Source organism: Poeciliopsis prolifica, unplaced genomic scaffold, assembly GCF_027474105.1.
Source record: "Poeciliopsis prolifica strain line A6 unplaced genomic scaffold, Auburn_PproV2 SCAFFOLD014, whole genome shotgun sequence".
Taxonomy (NCBI): domain Eukaryota; kingdom Metazoa; phylum Chordata; class Actinopteri; order Cyprinodontiformes; family Poeciliidae; genus Poeciliopsis; species Poeciliopsis prolifica.
Genome location: NW_026562389.1, coordinates 6,295,876 through 6,318,543, shown reverse-complemented (window position 1 = coordinate 6,318,543; position 22,668 = coordinate 6,295,876). Strand labels below are relative to the sequence as shown.

The window sequence follows — 22,668 nt, the reverse complement described above, 5'->3', positions numbered from 1 at the left end:
ATAGAAATAGTTTCTAAGACAAAAGAATCATATATTCTAAAAATCTGAATGAACTTTTATAATTAAAAGCTAAAATGTAAAATATTTCTTAACATTAAAAAAAATAAAATAAAGAAAACATCAAAACATATTTATCAAAAAGTAGAAACAGAAGGAAAAATATTTTATGGTAACATGGAAAGGATGTTCCCCCTATATATATATATATATATATATATATATATATATATATATATATATATATATATATATATATATATATATATATATATATATAAATCAAGCCATTTCTATTAGTTAGTCATTCCTTTTCAGTTATACTGCAATGTCATTTAGTACTTCCCGGTAATGCCGTGTAATGCACAAACCTCTTCCAGCCTGGCTAGATGACTTCATTCAGAGTTCTCATCAAGTCTTTCGCCAGGTTTTGCAAAGCCCAAGCTATTTTCAATTTACTTCACCCCCCTTTTGGTTTGCAGAATGTATCTGACTGTGTTCCACAGTTTGTTCTAGTTCTGCTTAATCACAGATGAGGAGAGAGGTAAGGGGATGTCACCATTGTTTCTGATGTGGAAAGAGCAGTCAATGGCTGCAGGGTTCACCAAATGAGGCCCTATTAAAAATGGCCAGTGTCCTTTCTTTTTTTTAATTGTGCGAGAATAAAAATGTATGTCTTGGATCCAAGGATGAAACAGTCTTTCTCGTGACTTGTCCTTTTCAATCTCTCAGAGTTGTTGTTTGTAGAAAGAACGTGATTTCCTGAAAAAAGATTGGGTTTATCTTGACTGCTGACTAAAAAATGTGTTAATTTTCTGTTGAATACTTGAAATATATTTATATATATTTTAACTCGCATTATACTCATAAGTAATAACAAAATGAAATTGGGAAAATGATAAGTCAACATCTGTTGTTTTGCGATATCAGTGAATCGTTGGTTAACCATTCAGGAGTCCTGGCAGGTAAATTGCTTATATTTTAAAACAAAATATTTATTCAACAGCCTTAGCCAACAATGGCAATAAATAAGTAAAAAAACAAAAAAACAAACAAACAAACAAAAAAAAAACACCCCCAAAGACTTGTGACGTCATTACAAGATCAAAGTTTGTCAACATCTTTGTTCAAATGTATAGTGGCTTACAAAAGTTTGTCCATTAACATACCCTGAATCGATAATGTATGAATACAGTGGTTTACTGGTTTTCTGAAAGTAAACACTCATAACCAATAGTGACCATTGCTGATTTTTACACTATGATTTTCACAATAAGTAACACAAAACGAACTCTGAATGTTACTTATTGTTTGCTACTGTTACTTTTAGTGTGAGCTAGTGATGTCTTTCTACTCTGCTTTGCTTTAGGAGAGCCAAAGGTTAGGAACCCTTGAGCTGTGTGTCCAAAACCTTCAGGTTATCACTATTTTTCATTTTACTGCTCTCACATTTTTCGCTTCACTTGACCCTTTATTAATCCACTGCAAAGGCATCACAGGTGAATTGTACTCTTTGTCCATCTTTTCTTCAGCCCACATCCTCTGCCTCTCTATTGCTCAGTTTTTTTCCTGGTCAGTCACAGATTGTCTTGCAGCCTCTCCATGTAGGTTCTGATTTCAGACTGACCCAGGTCCATATCCTGGCATACCCACTTAATGTCATCCTCATTACCATTGGTCACAAGAACTGAGGAGTTGACATACGGGCCACCACTACCTGAATTATCGTTGGGCAAAACAGTGGCAAAGGATGTAAATTTGACTCGTTTGCGCTTGGCAGCAGCAACTGCAGCTGCAGCCGCGGCTCTGGGGGAATTATTCAGATGCTCTGTTTGCCCAGTGGCATCTTTCCCACCAGTAGAGATTGCAGAAAGGCACTGATGGGGTTCTGGGATAGACCTAGGCAAGGTCTGTCCATGGGCCATTCCCCGCAGTCCACCTGTGCCGCCACTGCCACCACTTATTGTGCCCATGCCAGAACCTACACCCATCACCAAAGTGTTCCCAGCACCATTCAGAAGATACTTGCTCTCCTCATATCCTCCTTCGTTTCTGTCAATGATGGTAGTGCATTCATCAGGTAGGCCCTGGCATTGGTCAGCATGGTCAGCTAACAGGTCAGCCTCAGTGCCAAGCCACACCCAGTCATGGGCATGGTTCATGTTACCGCCTGCTTCCAATACAGGAACCTGCTTGTGACGGTACCTAAAAAAAAAAAAAAAAGATGATAACTTGGCTTAAGTGAAGGGTAAATGAAGAAACAAGAAATTAATCCTATTTCTTCTGACAATTGTCAGAAATTTAGCTTGATTTTTTTATGCGCTTAGACTTTGTACTTTCAGCTTTTTATCAAATTTGTGTCAAAATTCAGAAACTGAATAATATCAACCCAAGAACTTGAATTGTAAGATGTAAGTAAGAGTATACCTATAGCCATCAAGATTAAGATATTGTGGTCTTCAAAGATTATAATATTTCAATTATATTTCTCTTCAAAGGGAGCTCTGTTTTTTTCTCTGAATGCAAGTTGAATTTGTCTGGTAAACTCTTTAAAATTGATAGAGCTTGACTACTTCAAGTATTTTTATATTTCTGCTTCAGACTCTTATTTTGAAGTACGAAAGAAAATATTAAAATATTTAAATTACCCTGTTATGTCATCAGAGTTGGCAGACAACACATAATTCAATTCATAGCTAATATTCCTTTTAATCTACAAGGGAAATTAAATGATAAAGTAAATCAAAGAATCAAATTGTATTGGAGCACTCTTTTTTTAAAGTCTTAAATAATCAGAGAGGATATTTCAGTTAACAGTTTTCTGAAAAGTTGAAATGCTTTAAATCACTAATTTCGTTACAAACTTTACAGTTTATTACCTGAATGCAAAGCTGACGCAGTTGATAAGGAAGACCAATATGGCCAGACAGAATACTCCCAGAAGAGCATACATCCCAATCTCCAAGTCTGACAGGCCTCTTGTGGTCTGGGTCAGCTCACCATTCCCTGTTCCTGGAACTTCCACTTGTACTGGGTTCTTACTATAGTCCCCGCCTTGACCTGAGCCTCCCCGACCACTGTTGCCAGCGGCTCTTCCACCTGAAGCACGGTGGGTAACTGTGCTTTTAGTTGTTGTGCTAACCTGACAAATGGAAATCAAAACATGTTTCAGTTTTAGTTGCAAAAACCAATAAATTAGTTAAAATTATGTAATGTAAAGGAGAGAACTGTTATTCCAGCATAAATCTTATTCTTTATTTAAAGTAGAAATTTTGAACTGTAACATTTCTGTGGGTGAGTTTTGACAGCATTAGGTAAACAGATAATCTGTGAAAAGATTGATTATCTCCACCTCCTCCCTGAACTGCTGTTCTGAAATAATGCACCGCTCACGACCAAAAAAAAAAACCCAATCAGAGCCAGGAGGAGGTTCTCAGCGCTGTCAATCAATGTTGACATGCTCCTCAATGTGAAATAGAAAAAAACCTATAGTTACAGAAAAACCATTTATCCATCATTGATGGCTATGCTAACTAGCCTGAACATTCACAAAAGCCTCAGGCTACAGCATCGCTAGCAGAGGTGAGAACAAGAGGTGGGATGAGCAGCGCTACACGGCTTGTGATTGACAGCAATAAGACCCTCCTCCTGGCTCTGATTGTTTATTTCTTGTTAGCATGAGGAGAAGGCAGATTTTTTCACAAATTATGTCTCATAACATCCTATCACATCATAGAAACAGCTTCAACAATTATATATATATATATATATATAAAAGAAGAAATGCTTTATTAAAGTTACATACTGACGCTTTAATAGGTAAAGAAAAACTATCCAATAATTTTCCCACCTTCCTCATGGCTCCTTCCTCTCGATCCACAGCAACACTCTTGGAATTCCATTCCCCTCCATTATTTGTCCGTTGCTCACTGGTGCCATTTTCCAACCCTCCACCATCCTCCGCTCCACCTCTCTCGTCACTGTTTGCTCCAAACTTAACGACCACATTACCATATCCAGATGCCAGCACACTTTTCCTCTTGGACTTCTGGCAAGTTTCAGAAATGACCATTTCCACATAAAACAGTTGACCCTGTCCATCACCCTCAGCCACTATAATTGGCCAGTGCTGCTCCTATTTGACAATCCAATAACGGAAAAATGAATAGACATGTTCTTGTTATGTTCAGATGAAGTGCCATAAAGGTTGTTTAAGATTTTTAAAAAGAAAGTGTTTTAACCTGATTGGTAACAGAGATGACAGTCTCATTCAGTGAGAGGGCTGAGAGGAGGAAGTCCTTGGGATCATAGATGTCAAGCGGTGTCACTGAGCCATCACTGTAATGAATCCACGCACTAATCACAGCTTCCTGAATGTGCAAACAAAAACAGGATATGTTAAGTTTCAGGGCATGCACAGATAAATAAATAAAGCAAAATGTTTTCAAGGCATTATAACCACTGGCAGAAGGATAATGCACCAATAACTTTGCAGGATGTGAACCATAAATGGCAGTTGCTTTGAGGTTTGCTTGTAATTAATTGAGACTTTGGTAGCCTAACAGTTTTGTCATCAATATAACTGAAATAAATAATACATTTTTATTATTTGGACCAGATTCAGAGAGACATATCTACTCTTCCATTGACTAACATGCAAAGCAGCTGCATCCTATTTGACTTTGGGTCAAATCCCCGTGTCACCAATACATGTCTTCACTAAATCATGCCAGCATGTTGCCATCTCATCCCCACCTGCTTCAGTTTCTGATATAGGGACACAAACCATTTTAAACCCATGGAGCTACCTGCTGCATTTTTGATAAACCTGGTAAAGTGATTTGGCCAGTAACCCTAGCTATAAATCCATGGCCAAAGTATTACAGATCATAAATAAAATTGGGAGACATTATAGTAGCACCATTCATCATTACTTAAAAAAATGACTATGTATTGTCAAATAAAATATTTTAATTAAGTTTTCTTCAGTCATCTGACAGTCAGTATATGTGAATGCATAAATGTATTTACAGAAATAATTATTACCTGTTTAGGTGTGTGAAGCAGATCGGTAGCTGTAGTTGTCAGCTGTATTGCTTGGTAATTTCCAGGACTTGCTGTCATACTGAGAGACAAAGATGCAACCAGCTGGACTCCCAGGTCTGTTATTGTTACCTGCAGGAGCAAATATAATTTATTAAACAATCTATAAAGGCTAGCAAATAATATTGGGCTTCCACATGTTTGCAATAAATACAAAATGTTTCTGTATTTATGACGAAGGAACAGTGATATTATGTGCAACTTAAACTAAAACTAGAATCACTTCAGTTATGTAGTTGATATATATATATACATAACACATGTTTTATCTTCACTTTTTCATTGTTATAAATAATAAAAATTACACTTTGAATCAGCTTTGTTCCTTTATTCCATGACCTTGTCATTTCTGAAAAATAAAACTGCTTGATTGACAGATCTGTATAAAAACATCATGTTTCTGTTCTATGTTTCTACAGTATCATGGGGAGTACCAGCACTTATTTTATACACCTTGAATCACTTCTAAAAGAAAAATGTAATAATGATCCAGCAACATAGTCACAAAAAACATTAAATTGAATGAAGCAGCTAAACTAATTTACATGTTACTCTACCTTGTCATCCAGGACTGTCACAGTCTTCTCTGCCAGGATAGAGTCAGACAAAGGGGACAAAACCTGCAACGAATCATAAAATGAACATAACTTTTACTGTAAAGCGTGAAAGCATAAATCTAAAACTACATTTACATTTTTTTAAAGATTTTCTTTAGGCTCTGGTGGCCTTTATTGAGCAGTAAATCTGCACAAACTAGAGAAGAAGAGAGAAGGAAGAGGTAGACTTGCAGCAAAAGGTCCAACACCAAGAATGTAATCCAGAATAGCTATGGTTTAGGTTACTTTCAAATATAAAATACTAAGAATCACTTTCAATCCTTGTTGGATATTTTTACAGTGAGCAGATTTAAATATTGGACCTGGAACAAACAAGGAAGAATAGATAGGAAAGAATGAAGGACACAAATCCTAATGTTCAATATTCCGACTCATTCAGACTTTAAAATATTGTAATTAAAAACCAGTCTTCTTCAGACTGTGTAGGGAAGGAGGTTGAAATAACTTCTTACACTTATGCTATCAGAACTGGCAAGATGCTTTATAGTTTATTACCATCCATGTCCAAAACAAGCACATAAACAGACATGAATAAATAGGATCCTTTCATAACTGATTAGATTATCTGTGTAAAGACTGGAATGTGTTGCATTCAAATTTAGTTAACATTTGAATCTCACAGTTGTTTTCAATTCATATTACAAAAAAAAAAAATGTATAGAGAGAAAAATGTGCACATAGCACCTGACACAAACACACATCAGCTGTGCTCGCGCGGGTTAGCATTCAACTAAGTCAACAGGGCCAAAAGCAAAACAAGCAAAAGAAAAAGTGGGTGGATGAAAAGAGAATAAAAACAAGCAGTGAGCAAGAGAGGGTAATATATAGAGCAGGTGTCAGAGCAAGAAAGACAATGACAAATAGCGGTGGACAGAATATGAGAGAGGGCAAAGGCAAGGAGCATGAAAGATTGGGATACAAGAGGAGAGGGAAAGCAGAAGACGGACAGTGACAGAGATTAGGAGCCTCGTGCTGGAGTGTACTCCTCTGCCTCAGGACAGGCAGATCTGATTGGTGTACAAAGAAAATCTCTCACTGAACGTTTCGACGTGTCAAATTCAATCCTACCCTCGGTGAGGTGAAGAAAAAAAAAATTAATGATTGACATGTATGGGATTGCACCTCAAGACTGAGAATGAGCCTGTGAGAGGAAGAAACTGGGGGAGGGGACAAAGGAAAGAGAGATGGGCAATAGAGGAAGAATTGGGGCTCAGGGAGTCTTAGCTGGGGAGGTAAAATTGAAATGTCAAGCTATCAAATGGTGGCTGTCGACACCGGCATGTAGAAAGAGAGAGTGCTGGGTAAATTCTCTCTCCTGGCTCCAAAACCGCACACAGCTGTCTATAAATGTGCATCTGTATGTGTGTGTGTGTTTGCGTCCCAAGTTGGCTTGATGGAAACATACGCTCAGCTGTTTCCAGAAAGTCCCCTGTGTTTCCTCTACACTCAGTGCCAACCTATTTAACAAACATACAGATCACTTGTTTAAGAGCTTCCGTGCATGTGAATGCACTTAAAAATATTTAAAAACATACTTAAAAAAAAAAAATATATAGTATATATATGTTTTTACATACAGTGCCTTGCAGACACTTTCTTGACCTCATATTTTGCTATGTTGGATTGCAAATTGATACATTTTATGTTTATTTCACTGACCAACACAAAGGAATTCATATTTATAAAACTGAAGGAACCCTGGAGGAGCTGCAAAGATTAAGAGCTCAAATGAAATAACTGATAAACAGGACAAAATATATTAGCTCGACAAATCTGGCTTCTATGGATGAAGGGTAAGAATAAAGCTATTATTGAATGAAAACAAAAAATGCGTCCTTTATTATTTTGCATGTAGTGAATGACAAGCATTTGGAAAAAGGAGATCTAGTCAGTTATGATCAAAAGCTGAACTTAAGACTAATTGTGGAGTAAGCAAACAAAGAAGATTGCTGTTAAATAGAAAATAGAGAGAAAGGTGAGTGTGTTTACTGCATACAAGTGCTTTGCACTGCAAGGTGAAGGGCCAAATTACAATGTGCTTGACAAAATCAGAAATGTTCAGCTGACTGTTCCTGAACTTTGTGATGAATTCACTGATTTTGGAACATATTCCAAAACTATTGTCCACCAAGCAGTTCCAATAAGCAGTGACTAAAGCAGAAAGCTTAAGTTCAGGAAATGAATAATATAAGACATTATACAGAGAACATAAAATGCTACTCACTTGAATAGTAGTAATGCCTAGATCACGACCCATTAAAATATGCCCATCTACAATCCTAGCAATGCGTGGGTCTTCGACCTGTTTGATAGAAGCAGAAAGCCCAAAGGTAACTTTCATTCTCATCTTTGTGCCAGGCCCTCTTTTTCACTGTAACATTGTGTACATCTAAACGTATTTCAATTTAATGTGTCAAATTAAATTTAAATTTAATTTGACACATATCCTTCTTCTGATATTTTGCTGTAGCCCAGGTGGAGCTGTAACTATTCGAGTGACAGGAAGAAGGCCTTATATTTACTTAGGGGTAAAATAAATCATTTATTTATTTATATATTAACATAGAACATATTGTATATTATATTCTACATTAATTAATTATTAATCATCATTTTCCCCACTTACCTTCAATTGTTCCAAGACCAAAGGAGTGATATCAGCTTGCCAGTCAGTACCCAACATGTAAACCATCTCCCCTCCAGGGTCAGATGGTTCAGCAACAAAATGAGTGAGAACTCGTACCAAAGCATACTGGTACTGGAAAGTGGAGGAGGAGAGTTTAGTGGACATGGGTTGAGGTCTTTCATCCCATCGCCCCCAACTCATTGATGACATAATCAATAAAGTTGCACGTTGACGGACATAAAAATTGTACTATTTTAAAGCATATGTATTACATAAATTCACAATCAGGAAATGTTTTGGTGTCATCAAGCATTATTGTAAAAAAAAAACAATATAAAACAATAAAAAACAATCCCATTGACCTCCTCCACTGCACAAGTAAATTTATGACATTTTTCTAATCTTTAAAGGTAAATAAACAAACAAAAAACCCTCAGCACATTAAATTTAATTAAAATCAGCTAATTACAGATTGTATTTTACAAAACTCTATTAAGCAAAAAAAAAAAAAAGCAAAAAAAAGAACAACACATATAAAACCTGCTTTTAAGAGCGTGACTCAATGAAATTCAATCAAACGATACCTGTAGGGTGCAGCCTTTACCCTTTCTGTCATCATCTTCATCATCCTCGCTGTCCCTGGTGGGTCTGTAAGAACAGAAGAAGATAAATGAGATTTAAAATTGAAAGAGGATGAGATAATCTGGTAATTAAAAGCCCTTCCAATACTCTTAATGTAGCTCAGCAAGTCCATACCAAACATTCTTCTTATAATAAGACTTTCAGTCAACAGAAAGCTCATTTAATTTCTAATTATTAATTACATTTACACATACTGCCTGAACTGTACATTTCTTGGTATGGCTGATTTTTGAATAACACAAAATAGGAGGGCTTCTTTACTGTGTTCTTAAGTTGGAAGCTTCTTGGGTTTTTGGTCAGACACTTGTCTGCCAATAACACATTTAAAGACAATTTTGACAATGAGCATTTATTATATGTAGTAAAAAATAAAGTCAAAATTTTTTTCTATGCACCACTACACCAATTATTGTTAGTCAGGCCTGGCCCAAGCCTCCATGAGGTCCTGAGCAAAATTTGGTTTTGAGGCCCTCTAGTTCTGCTAACAACGTGGACTGGCTGCAATCAGCAGCCCAATCATTAGATCTTTAGTGGCCCCCGTGGCCCTAAGCGACTGCTTAGTTTGGTTATGCCTTGGGCTGGCCCTGTTGCTAGTGAAACAGGATTAGTTGAACAATAAATAACTGTAGTTCTGTCATTTATTTTTATTTTATTTTATTTTTGTTCATTCAACAGGAAAAAAGTAAACAAGTGTACGCCTGAGAATCCATCTGAGCACTCTTGTGCTCTTGCAGACAGGGTTAATGGGTTATACAGTTTCCAAATGCTCAGTTTTGTTTTGTTTGGTTTTCAACCTGAAAAGAACATAACCTTCAATAATATATTTAAATAACAATTTATAGTGGGGAAGAAATGCAGTATGGGTAGCAAATCCTCAAATAAGAGTGTTTAGAATATTCTATTACGTGTTGGAAAATCTGTAGTCTTTCCTCCAGATTTTCTTATAGAGTTTCAACTCCCAAATAGGGACAAATAAATACACAATCTTCCTTCTCTGCCTCCCTCTGTGAAATATCTAGCCAACACTCAGAACTGTGTCTGAGTCTCATAACTGTCCTTGCTCCAGTGTTGCTCTGGTAATATTACAGAAATTCTTATTCCATTTCCCAGAGCCCCAGTCACACATGTGTTTCCAAGAATGTCCCTAATAGTTCTTGTGTTTTACTCAGAGAGTGTTTGGTTAGGGATATGGGGTGTGTGTGGATGTGTGTGAGTGAAACAGCCTGAGCACATTGGTTGGTGGCCACCTGAGCAAAAATTGGCAAATTGAAAAATAGGCCCAGCCGAGCAGAATGGAAAGATGGTGATATGGGAATAACACAAAGCACATCAGTGATGGAGCTCATAGATACACATGTGTATATACAAATGCCTAAAATGTATACTGTGCAGGCAGAGATGGACAATAGAAAAGGAAATTTGACCCAGATTAGATTTTTACCATAAGAGGTTCAAGTGAGAAGATCACTCAGTCTGAAAACTATAAAATAAAAAAACGCTAAAAAGCTGGAAATTGGCATGTAAAATGAAATGTTCTTGAGTAATGCATGATGCTGATCAAAACATTTTAGCAACATACATTATTTGGCATATAAAAGTATTATATTTATGTGTATTGTTATGTTTTTATAGTTAAACCAGATGTTTACGTTCTCTGTGTAAAAAGACAAAATCTTCTGTTCCATGTCAGTTCTCAAGCATCAGTGTCCTGCACGTTTCAGAAGATTCTCTGTTTTAGTACACCTGAATCAAATGATTTAGTAGTTGACATGTATTGTGCAAAAATAAGACAAAAACATTTTAAAATGACCAATTTTCATTATTGGCATTATCTGTTCAGAAAAACATGTATAAAATCTTTTTTTTTATCCATGTTAAAATAAATGCCGTCTAACAGAGCAATTACTCTTGCAGCCTAAATGTGAGGATATTGTGTGAAATGCACTGTATTTTGAAGAACTAACAGATCCAAATGCTACCATCCTCCACAGAGGGTTCCTCACCCCCACATGACTCACTTCCTGAGGTCAGACAGGTAAATTACCTCTTGTTGGTGGTGATCGGCACCCTCCAGCCTTTGACCTGGCTCAGCTCAGTATCTGACACATCTATCTGCAGGGGTAGCTTGGGAACCCAGACAGTGAGCAGCAGCTGAGCAGACAGGTGGAGATAGGTGAAGTTTACTGCCAGGGACTGTCTTCCCCGCATTTCTTTGCCGTTCACCAGAACTTGGTCGCAGTTTAAGGAAACCTGAAAAAGGGAAAGCGGAGAAAAGAAGATGAGAAATGAGTCTCCCTGATGTGCGAAGCAGCATAGGTGAAGGATCTTACATTTTACACTGAGATCAGTGATTTTCATTCAGCTGTAGCAATAGTAGATATTTATTTTGCTCACAGCCCAGAAAAACTTTCCCTTACAATTTGCCTTTGTTCTAAAGGCAAATTAAAAATTTATCACACATTGCTGCTTCTTTTTATTCATCATTCCCAAAACTGACCATTACTATATAATAAAGTAGCATTTCGAGTTAAGTTTCACACAATTTTTAACTTGGTGTTACAAATCAGTTGTTTTCTATAACTGACACAAGTATCATTTGAATACATATATGTTTTTAAAAGAATTGTGGTTTTGTCACTGGGATTAACCTAGAAAAGTCTATTTTTGGGGTAAATATAAACCAGTGCAACATTTCTGTGCTGGTGTCCTTACGCAAACGTTTGATCTCTAAAGAGGTTAGCATTTTGTTCATCAAAGCCAAACCATTTCTGCTCTATAGGCTCGTACCTCTGAATATTTTTCAATTTAACTTTGCCTCTGTGAGCTCACGCTCGGCCAACATAAAAGGAAACGTGGCCAACTTATCTCCTTCCTGCTCCGTCTTTTCAATTTCTTCTTTTCTTCTCCTATTTTTAACCTTATTTCTACCTATTCTAACATCTACAATTTTACTCTCCTTTTACTTTTGTCTTCGCTGTGCCCTCCCCCATCTTTTCAGTCTCCCTCTTCATCTTCCTCCCTTTCTAAAACCTGATTTACCGCTTGTTAACATCAAAGGGATGTTTGACTGTTGGTGCCTCAAACCATTTCTTCAAATAATTTTTTTTTATTTTCCAGGTATAAATGAGTGTAAAAAAGAAAAAAAAGCTGGGCTACTGTAGTAGGGTTTGGTATCCAATGAAGGTTTAGGGTGACAGAAGTCATGGTAGAGGACGTGGTTTAACTGGTGGTCAGGTATGTAATTGAGTTCATAGGTTTGGTGACTTTGTTCAGTAAAATTAGTTTTAGGTTAACCGGAAAAGTTTGAGGAAATATATCCACAGTTCATTGTAGGAGAGGCAAAAAGTGTCTTGCCAAAAACACAAAGCATACCAAACAGTATGCTAAAGGGTTGATGATGATATAAGAATAGTTTTTACACCTTTCCAGATTTGTCTGTATTTTTATGTTTTATTTTCAAAATCCAAAACAAAAAATTACTTGGTCAAAGAACCACAGAATTTCTAACTCAATATTTGCAGTAATTTGCTTGACTTTTGTGCCTTTTTGAATGCAGCAACTACTTGCAAAACTGTTGAGCATTTTTGTTTTGATCATAAATTACAAAAAGCCCTAAGGTGACAGAGAACCTGCAACTGCTGCCAGACATTTAATATTGCACATACTTTACACTAGCTGATCTAGAGGCCTGCTTTGTGCAAGTAAAAAGATGAAGAAATTATGCTGTGAAAGATCTAGGTTTGTCATGTCAGCGGAGTCTGTGATGAGCCCTTATTTTGTAGAGTCTTATTGGAAAGATGGATGTAAATGTACATTATTGTCAGTCCAGAGCAGTGTTGGGCAGATTATTGTGAAAATGTAACTAGCCTCAATTGCAAGTTTTTCTATTTAAAATGTAAAGCAACACAGCAATCACAAAAATTTGTAAAAGTAATGTAACTGTTGTTCTTAAATGTGCGATGCAAATAAATTTGACATTGACATAGCACACATCTTTTGTATTTGTCATAATCTTTGGAACTTAGTTTTGCTTTATTTTTAGGATTTGCCAGTCTGTTTTGTTTGTTTTGCTTTTCCTATACCTTAAGACTGTCTCGGGATAAAAGTTCAGTTCAACAAACACTATGGAGTTCACCCATGTGGTTTTATTAATCAGAAGGTAATCTGTGAGAGTAAGTCTTCATTAGTGCCATCCGAGCTTCTGCATAGCATAGAATGAGATAAAGTAAAATTATCAGGTGATTTCACTGATGCCTAAATAGAGCTTGTATATATTGTGGAGATGTGGTCTGTGTGTTAGAGGAAATGTTGTATTTCTGAGCTGCACCATGACTAAAAGAAACCTTTGGCCACCTAACTAAGGTGGAGATCATATTATGTTGTGCTGCAGTTTCAGATATGTGTACACAGCACTGGAGATATCAGCTGATACCCTTTTAAAATAAATATTAATGCTTTGCTGTTTGTGTGTTTTCTCGGTAGAGTTATAGAACAAAGAGCCAAAATGTGCTCTGAGGCAGTGCCAGATTCATGAAGCTGAAATGTTGACATTCACTGAAAAAATTTATGCATTTATACACATTACTGTCACAGAGGAATGACTGGGTACATCGCTACATGAGTGACAGTATTAAAAATATGCTTTGAACCTTTTATTGCTTCTAATTTTTGAAATATTTTTGCTCTTTAAAAAGCCATAGTCTTTTTTAGAAATCACAGTGCATAAAGAACACTTTAAAATATTTCAAATTTACTGTAATTTTCCATTTCACCATTGTATCTGTTTAAAGCACATTTCCTCTGAGATTAATGCTCCCCCTGTCTGTATTCTGTTTTTGTTTAATGAACTATTATCACTTTTTCGACTGTAGAAAACATAGTTTAGATAAAAACTGTTGTTGGTGACACCTCATAAGAAACTTTTCATATTGGTTGAGAAGTATAAAATACAGATTGGTAAGTGAAAGATGAAGTCAATGTGCTGCACTTTATGACAGGCCTGTAAATTATTTTAATCAAATCTCACTTAAAAATTTCTCCAACAGTTTCAATGCAACTCCTTTGCAATTCTGATGCAATTCATTGCATAATCCTTCTTCAATTCCAGAGTGCAATTAAATTGGATAATAACCTCATAACTGTCTGGAGTTAACTTTGTTCTGGATTCAATTACTTTGCTGAGACTGCTTATTTTAGCTCTGAGATCTAAAACAATGAGTGATCTGTTTTTCTCTTTATTTAAGTTTAACAAAATAATTTACTCCTCTGTGATTTATACAAGAAATGTCCCAAATTCACTCATCTTCACAAACGGAAGCAACACATTTGTGTACACAAATTTAAATGCAACACACAGTGTGTTCTGTTTTCACAGCCCACAAGCTGAGCTGCTGTTTTTAGGACACTGAAGAATGAATTTTAACTTGGAAAGAACAAAACAAAAAGGAGAGCAAAGGGAAAAGCAAAGCAAAAAAATAAATCAACAGAAAGAGAGAATGGCAAAGAGTAGAAATGAAAAAACAACTCAGAGAAAAGGTTGCTGAGAATGAGCAAAAAGTGTAGATCTCAGCAGTCAGGACTTGTTGAAAGAACAGGTCTGAAAAAGTGTCTTCACCCTCATCAAATACCACAAACAACTGAACAACAAAAGAACAAACAATTACTGAAAAGTTTTTAAACTTATCTGCAGTTCAAGAGATTGGAGAGAACCTACATTTCCAAGTTTCTTAGCAGTTACACCTAGAAATGTTCAGTGATTTTTCTTAAACCAATGAAAAACAAACAGATGTGTGATCAATAAGATGTTACACCAGAGCAAAAAGTATTAAAGTGTTTTTACTGTTTGTCTAAAAATGCAATTTTGTTCCCCTCTTTGTGGACTGAAAGTGTTAGAATTGCTTCAACTATAACAAAAGTTTGTCTTCAGAAGAAAGAAAACTGTAAACTATTCTTTTTTTTTTTGTAGAACTGCAAGGAAAAATGAACTGTAGCAGGCCCATGTGTGGGTAAATCTTTCTATACTTGTTATTCAGGCTGTCTGTGAATGGATTTACTGTATGTACATGCTTAGATTTTAAATGCTGCGTGATCATTTAAGTTACAAGATTATGTAGGCAGAACGCTTGTTGATGGTGTTGAGGTTAATTAATGGTCATGTCTCAATTTTTAATGCCAGAAGCAACGTGCAGGTTTCCCTGAACCATCTGTCTCTATTTTATAAGCATAATGCTTGACTTTGATAGACAACATTACTTTTTCACCTAACAGAACTCTAACATGAATATTAAACAGAATTTACCTTGTAATTAACATTTTAAAATCAGTAAGTCACTACAGGCTGACAAGGTTAATAGATTACCACACACTTTTATTTTTAAAAAAGCTGTTGCTAAAGTAATAGCATGACCTGATGGGAAAGACTATTGTTGTGTGCAAGTTGTCCAAAACGTAGCTTGCCTGCAACAAGCAAAAGTGTATCAAATGCTATGTCAGTGTCCACAGATCATATTTCTAAAGTATTTTTTTCAAAAAAGTTGCTTGAATAAGCAGTGATTCCTAAAACACTTAAAAGCTGAATGTGTGTAACAGCATTTTTTCCCAAATCTGGTGGTTGAAAAACATATGAAAAACACATATCTGTTATTAAAGTCAGTGATTTGGCAGCTGAATTGAAAACATTACTTATTTTGTCAATTTCTACTTTTTTGATTGAATGTGTTTAATTGAGACTAATTACAGACGCTGCAGTTAACTTGATTGAAGAAACTACATTAGATTTCGTTTTAATTTATTAAATCTATGTTCTCCAAAGGGAAAAAAATATCGGTGAACCCCTAATGCAATATCCCCAAGCTCAACTTTTATTCATCCAATGAATTTGTGCAGCAGTCTAAGCATCAAAGAAGTTAAGTTAAAGATAGCAAGAAAATAAAATATTTATATAGGTTGGATTTTCTCATTTGTTTTAGTACATTTAGCACCTAATACCGAAACCACAGAATGGGTTAACTGTGCCCATCCTTCACTTAACTTTTCTTCCCATCCTTAAAATCTACCCAGAAGTCCCAAAACTCAGCCACCCACTCAAACCCATTGCCAACAACCTCCTTAGGCCAAGTCATTTATTTATATCTGTATTCATTTCCCTTTAAGCTAAGTGATCTGTCTGAATTTACAGTTACTTCTCTCTTCCTTCTGTCAATCTCTGTGTGAAATTTTCTCAGTTAGTCTGCATCAGATATACATTTTCTCAGTATAAAGCCGTTCATCCATCTCCCTCTCTCTCATGTTCCATTTCGCAAACTTTTCTTTGTATCCCCCTTCTTCATACTCCACCTCTCCTCTTCACTTCTTTTCCCTCTCATATCACTGCCTTAAGCAATCCAATCCATCTAACTTTAGGAATGCTATCATCCAATTGGAGCCCACACAGAGGAAAGTGGAAGGCTCTGGGGGACAGACAAACCAACTGTCTGATGGTATTGAGCCCCACGTGTCTGTCGTTTCAGAAACCCACGTAGGCCAATCGCCTCTTCACATAGTTTCATATGGCTGTAATTTAGGCACGTTTTATTTTCCTACCCACACATTCACACAGGCACTCTCAAGCACTGGAGTACTGTCATTAGCAGGCTATAGCCACATATATTATTCTGTGGCAGCTTAGATAATAGCAAGTTGATGGAGAGAGCGGATGGCAGGTGCCGGGACACGCAAACGCTCACAAGTTAGTGTCTTATCTCTGGGCCTGTCATTTTGAATTTGTAAAAGTGTGGAGTCAAACATTCTCTAATGGCCATTTACACTCTGCTTTTCTTCAGCATGAAAGTCTGTAATTAAGAGATGGAGAGTGACAGTTGTAAAGTGAGCTCAATGGTGAAACAGGAATGTTACTGGATGATATGTGAAAAATAAAAGATACATAAAATGACATGAAGTTCCTAACGTTGATGTCATTTTAGAAATATATATTTTGCTATGGAAAGTATGATTGGTTTTAGGTTTAATTAACTATTTACATTGTCCTACTTCAGAATATTGACTTGTTTGCCTGTGTTTACTGTAAGTTTCAAAGTAAGTTATCCAAAAAACAGCACAAAGTTAAATTATGGGACCCCTTCTTTTTACTTTGAAACATTTCTAACTTTGACATTCCTGTCTGTTGGAGAGGTCTTAAGGGTTTAAAAGAAAAGTAACGAATGGACTGGGGTGTAAGGTTTTTTTTTTATTTTTTTTTTAAGTTCCTTGGCCCTATGCAAATTAGTATGTTATTAGCATAGGGATATAAGTCAAAGCTGCCCCCAATATGTCTGCTTGTAGGGTCCTATTGTGGCCTAGGTGTGTGTGCATGTGTGGGTGTGTGTGTTTGGCTTATACTAGTATAAGAGATGCTTAAGTATTTGGGTGTATTTGTTAATTTTTTGCACAAGCATGAGGAAAACTGCAACTTTTCCCAAAGTTAATTGAATGTATGTCTAATTATCTTCTCCAGCATTTCTGTCCTTACAATCACAATTAGATATTTGAAATAATTAGGTAGTTTCCATTTTGTAAGATAAAGAACCAGAATCATGTTTTCAACTGACTTTCAGTGTTTCCAAAAAACGTTTAATCTATGTCTGCCAAACTGGTAGATGTGGGAGCGTCTCAGACAGGATATTTTTGAAACACATCAGACAATGTACTTGCAAAAAGGAAGCTAATACAGACAGGAAATAATTATTGTTTTATTATTGAAATATAAATTTTGTTTTCCAATTTTGACTGTTAGTAATACCTTTATAAACATTATATGGTTGTCTTTGTGAATCAAACAAGTGAGGAACAAGTACACCAAAAACTTCTGCATTCTGGCACAAAAAATAGTTGTTTATTAGTTGCTCTTTTTAAACCGCTCAAGTAATATTCACCTTAAACAGTAACTAACAAATATTTGTGGGTTTAAACCTAAGATGGCTCAAGCTCAACCATAATTTGGTTGCTTTTGATGCTCTATTTTTAGATTGCAAATGCAGCACTTTTGTTATAAAAGCTAAATTAACAGCTGATGTCTTTAAAGCAAAAGCTCCTCTGGATTGAGTCTAAAATTGAACTATTTCAGAATTAAGTTGATGGTGGAAATTAAACAGAGGATCAACCTGAATATACCAGTAATAAGTCATCATGGCAGAACGCTACAGCTATAGAAAAAACTTCCAAAAACAAAGAAAAATAGTCAGTGTTATACTAATATTTTACATGGATGAAACACAAAATGACATTGGATGGCTTGGCTCCGTGTCAAATATGCCCTTATGAGTTCAGCTATCCAAACTGGGATGAGAAAAGAGTCGCCTCTTCTTAAGACAAGGGCAACAATCTGAGGTGGTTCAGATCCCTGATTAGAGAGCCTCTTGGCCGCTTCTCATTCAAGGATTTGCAGGCGTGTCTGAGGTAGGACACAGGACTCAGTGGAGGGATTAAATATCTGATAAATATCCTAGAGAAGTGGAACATACTGAAGGTTATATTTATAATAACCGTTTCATTATATGCATGTGTGTATGTGTGTACATTATGCATTTTAATTCATGTGTGCATACTTGCTCGCAATATTAAAATATGTGTAACATGATTTCTGACAAAAAAACCAAACAGAAAATCTGTCAAATTAAATAGTTTTGTGCTTTTACTTATCTTATTTTAGTATGATTGGTACAAAATGTGAAAGTGAATCTATGACATATTTTTTATATTTTGTACTTATCAATTGAAATTTAAAAAGTTGTCTAATATCAGCTCAAGTGACATTAAAGTGTCAGAACGAAAACATACTTTCCCCATAGTAATACCAGCACACCTGCTTTAAAGGTAACTTCATTGTGAGAGTAATAATATGCATCTTTAGTGCTCAGTTCATCCAAGGACAAATTAGTGTGAACCTGTAAGTGGGTTCTGTCCAGCCTATTTGTTCAACGCAGTGCTAATCAGGCTTTTGATTACCTGCTTGTTCCAAGTCAGCGTCTGCCCTCTCAATTTTACACTACATGGTTTCATAACATTTAGTGAGGGATGCTTAAGTGGATGTAAACATTAGGGGCGTAGCATGAGAAAGAATAGATGCCTGACCTCTGTAAAGGCAGTTGCACTGCTTGGCCTTTCCCATGATAATAAACACTGCAGCAGATGCCAAATACTGGCTGCTAACAAGAATATAGTAGGGAAGGTAGAAATACTGCAGCTGATTAAGGCAGTGCACTTCTTTTTTCCCCCCATTGCTTCTTTTTCTTTCTAAGTCAAATTTCTAGGCTCCACATGAAGAAAAATAATACAAATATTATCAAAAGACAGAATAGGTGCAGAATGAATCGATTACAGAATAATGTAGAATTGGCCTGCAAAATCTGACTAAAATGTCCTGACTAAAATGTCCTGAGACCCAACAGATATTATAGATCCAAACCAGAAACAGGGTCCTCAGCTCCCCTAGGAAGAACTGCTAGGTGGGAGAGTATAAAGCTCTGCATTGCTTTATAGTCTGAAACCTTAAACTGGACTGGATAAGGGGTCAATAACGTAAATCTTACTTAACATTGTGAATAGCAAAATGCCAAATTAAAACTTAGATTTTTTTTATTTATATATGAAGAATGGCAAAATTGTGTTTATTTGAAAATGATCAACATTTCCCCAACTTTGAAGTAGAAAACATATCTAAGTATGAAACATAAAATCAATCAGCAATTCCAATATTTTCAAGCAAATTAGTAACTTTAAAATGCAATTTTGTGACAAGAGCCCTCCGAGTGAGTCTCACACCAAATATTTTGATGTCTGCACAGGACATTAAATCTATCTACTCTCTCAAACAATCTTCTTCCATATTTTCCATGATGAATCTTGAGCTGCAACTTTTTTTCTCTCTGTGCTAAATGAAGAATCTTTTTTGACATTTGCAGGTTGTATTATTTTATGCAGTGTAACTCTCCTTCCATCTACTATGCGTAGCAATAGCTTACCATGATTTTTATCTGCCAACCAACTGTTGAGAACAAACTTTCAGCAGATTTAGAGATTGAGTGACTGACAGACATCGTAAAAATATATACAACTTACTGCTACATTGGAACCAAACATACAGCTGATAAACCATGATTAGGTATAACACAGGACACTACTGCATTTAAGTTATCAATAGGAGGATGTTGACTTTGTTGGATTTCAACATGGTAATTAGCGGTTAATTGGCTATCGATTGAGGCCAGTATGTTTCATGGAGGTAAGCAGAAAAGTGTGACATGGATGCTCCAGAACACGGAAAACATAAATTCTGCCTACACAATACATGGACACACTTAAAACATGAACATGTCCATTATATGTAGCTTTTGTGTCTCCCACTTTACTTCATGATTTTTTATTTATTAATCCTTTATTAGTTTTCGCCTTTACATACAAGTTAAATTTCATGCTTTTGTATTTTCAGTGATTAAATCTTTTGAACTTGCCGATTATGAAATTAAAACAAGCAAGCTATTACTATCCAAAACTATAAATTAATAAATTAATGAATAATTTTGTAATTGAACTAAAAGATAGCTTAGCTTCATGGTTCAGTACTGCAGTTAATTGTTTTGAATTGTCACTACATGAATAAACTGAATCGAGTTGAATAGGTAATAGGTAATAGCTATTTTGGATAATGGATAATGTTTGGATAATATTTGGATAATGTAATGAAGATAGCATAGCTGATGAATACAAAATAAAAACAAAAGCTCCTCGTCACCTGAGCAGAAAAAGTGAGCATTAAAGTGTGAAGCATGCGTTGAAAGGACATTTGTGTGATACTTCAGGATTTTCCTTGTGTGAAATTGCCACGTTTTACTCTCTGGTAGTTTTTGTCACTATAGGGAAGTGTTGAACAGTTTATGGGGAGCCTCTGTGGGGCATTCAGGGCTTTGCTGATTTAACAACAAAACCTCTTTCTACATCATAAGAAGTGAATTGCTGGGGAGTTAAAAAATAGCTTCAGACACCTTCAAGGTCGCAGCTCACACAGATAAATGTTGTGTGTCGCCAATGGTCTGTTTAAATGTTGTGTGCGTCAAATTGCAGGCTATATCCTAAGCCTGTTACCGCTAAATGGAAAATGTGTGAGTTTAGAGAGTGTTGTATAGTGTATGTGTGTGCATGTGTGTGTGAGTGTGCATCTGTGTATGTCCTCTGTCTTTAATCCATTTTAGTTTTCATTTCCTTTCCAGGCCTTTCAAATGATCCAGGGCACCAAGACAGAACCCCATCCTTCTCAATATTTTCACTAATTTTTGTAAGTTATTTTCTTGCTTCTTTTTTGTTCCCCATCTAATTATTTAACTGCTGCAGTAGACTTCATTAAATGTGGCATGACAATGGTTGTAAATCCTAAAATACTTCAAAGAACGGTTACTGCATACAACTCCAGAGTCCAAGCAAAATTAGGACTGCACGTTTCAGGAGAACATTGAAAAATTAATAACCAGCTCTGAATGGTAATCTGTCTCCTCTTTTTACTGTGGAAAAATGTGAGAATTTAATGTGAGGAAAGTTTTAATGTTGCCCACATTACAGTGTGAAGTCAGATTAACCAAGGGCTGGTTATTTTTGGAAATTTTTAAAATTCTGCCTAATAGTTTAAACATTTGGTTGCACAAGACAGAGCTATATTACATAACTATTTGATTAGAGAAATCTGAAATCAGTCTCATAACTGTACATTCAATGACTATAAAATGCCTCCACTAGATATTTATTTTGAATGTCACAAAAAAATACTTGCAGATTTGCAAGTTCTTATAGAAAATGAATAAATGGATATATTAGTTGGACAAAGATAACTGTGTATTCATTGGTCTCATACTTGCATATGTCAATGCTTTTATAAGCTACACTAAATATATTTTTAAAATATCTTTATATTTTTCATTTTATTTCAGTCCTAATGAAACAAAATGCGCAATTTATTTCCCTAAAGTCAAATCAGAAAAAGAGGAAGATAAAAAAAGGACAAGAAATAAAGAAAAGACATGCACTCACTGTAAACAAAGGACAATCAGAACAAAACATGGCACAGTAGTTCTGCTGGGTTGCCTACAGTCTGGATTAGCTTTAGCTTAGCCACCAGCTCATTAACTCCTGTGTTGTCAGCCGCATCCCAACGTAAACATTAGTTGCGAATCTAGTATATTAATTGTTCTATAGTGATTTTTAACTGATGGGTTTGATGAGGTTAACAGTTAAACATTCATGATTGATCTCAAAAACTTTGTGGTTGTTTGCTTAGTACTTTTTTTTTTCTCAATTCAAGTACAATTATTTATGTAAATTTAAATGACACAGGTTAGTAATATTTACTTTTTTTTTTCTTCTGGGGTTGTTTAGTGGTTTTTACCTGCTTCTGGATCAACTGTATGAGAAATGTCCTGTCACTGATGAATACATGGAGGAAAAATGACAACAACAAACAAACGAAGCGATGTCAGTAACAATAAATAACTTTAAGCCCAGACGGGGATAGTGAGTCCATGTCAATAAAGTCTACTTATCATTTTTGTTTATTCTTCAGCAAAATTTGATACACCACCTTTGCTGACTTAGACACAAAGGATTACTGTAAATGCACATACATTAGTTCAAAAAAGGGGAAACAGCTTTATCAGCACAGAT

At 35.7% G+C, this 22,668-nt stretch overlaps 1 protein-coding gene across 1 annotated transcript in view; it reads right to left on the bottom strand.

Annotated features, from left to right (window-relative positions):
* Window positions 1-289: 289 nt before the first annotated feature.
* The window catches only part of si:dkey-215k6.1 (transmembrane protein 132B), a 198,742-nt gene continuing 176,363 nt past the window's right edge, over window positions 290-22,668 (bottom strand). The window contains exons 9-18 of the mRNA XM_055039615.1: window positions 11,030-11,235; window positions 8,928-8,991; window positions 8,344-8,475; window positions 7,942-8,019; window positions 5,658-5,720; window positions 5,044-5,172; window positions 4,239-4,367; window positions 3,848-4,132; window positions 2,877-3,139; window positions 290-2,202 (exon numbers count right to left, since the gene is read on the bottom strand). Of these exons, the coding sequence (XP_054895590.1) occupies window positions 1,575-2,202; window positions 2,877-3,139; window positions 3,848-4,132; window positions 4,239-4,367; window positions 5,044-5,172; window positions 5,658-5,720; window positions 7,942-8,019; window positions 8,344-8,475; window positions 8,928-8,991; window positions 11,030-11,235 (1,977 nt within the window). The 3' untranslated portion in view covers window positions 290-1,574. The remainder of the gene's footprint in view (window positions 2,203-2,876; window positions 3,140-3,847; window positions 4,133-4,238; window positions 4,368-5,043; window positions 5,173-5,657; window positions 5,721-7,941; window positions 8,020-8,343; window positions 8,476-8,927; window positions 8,992-11,029; window positions 11,236-22,668) is intronic.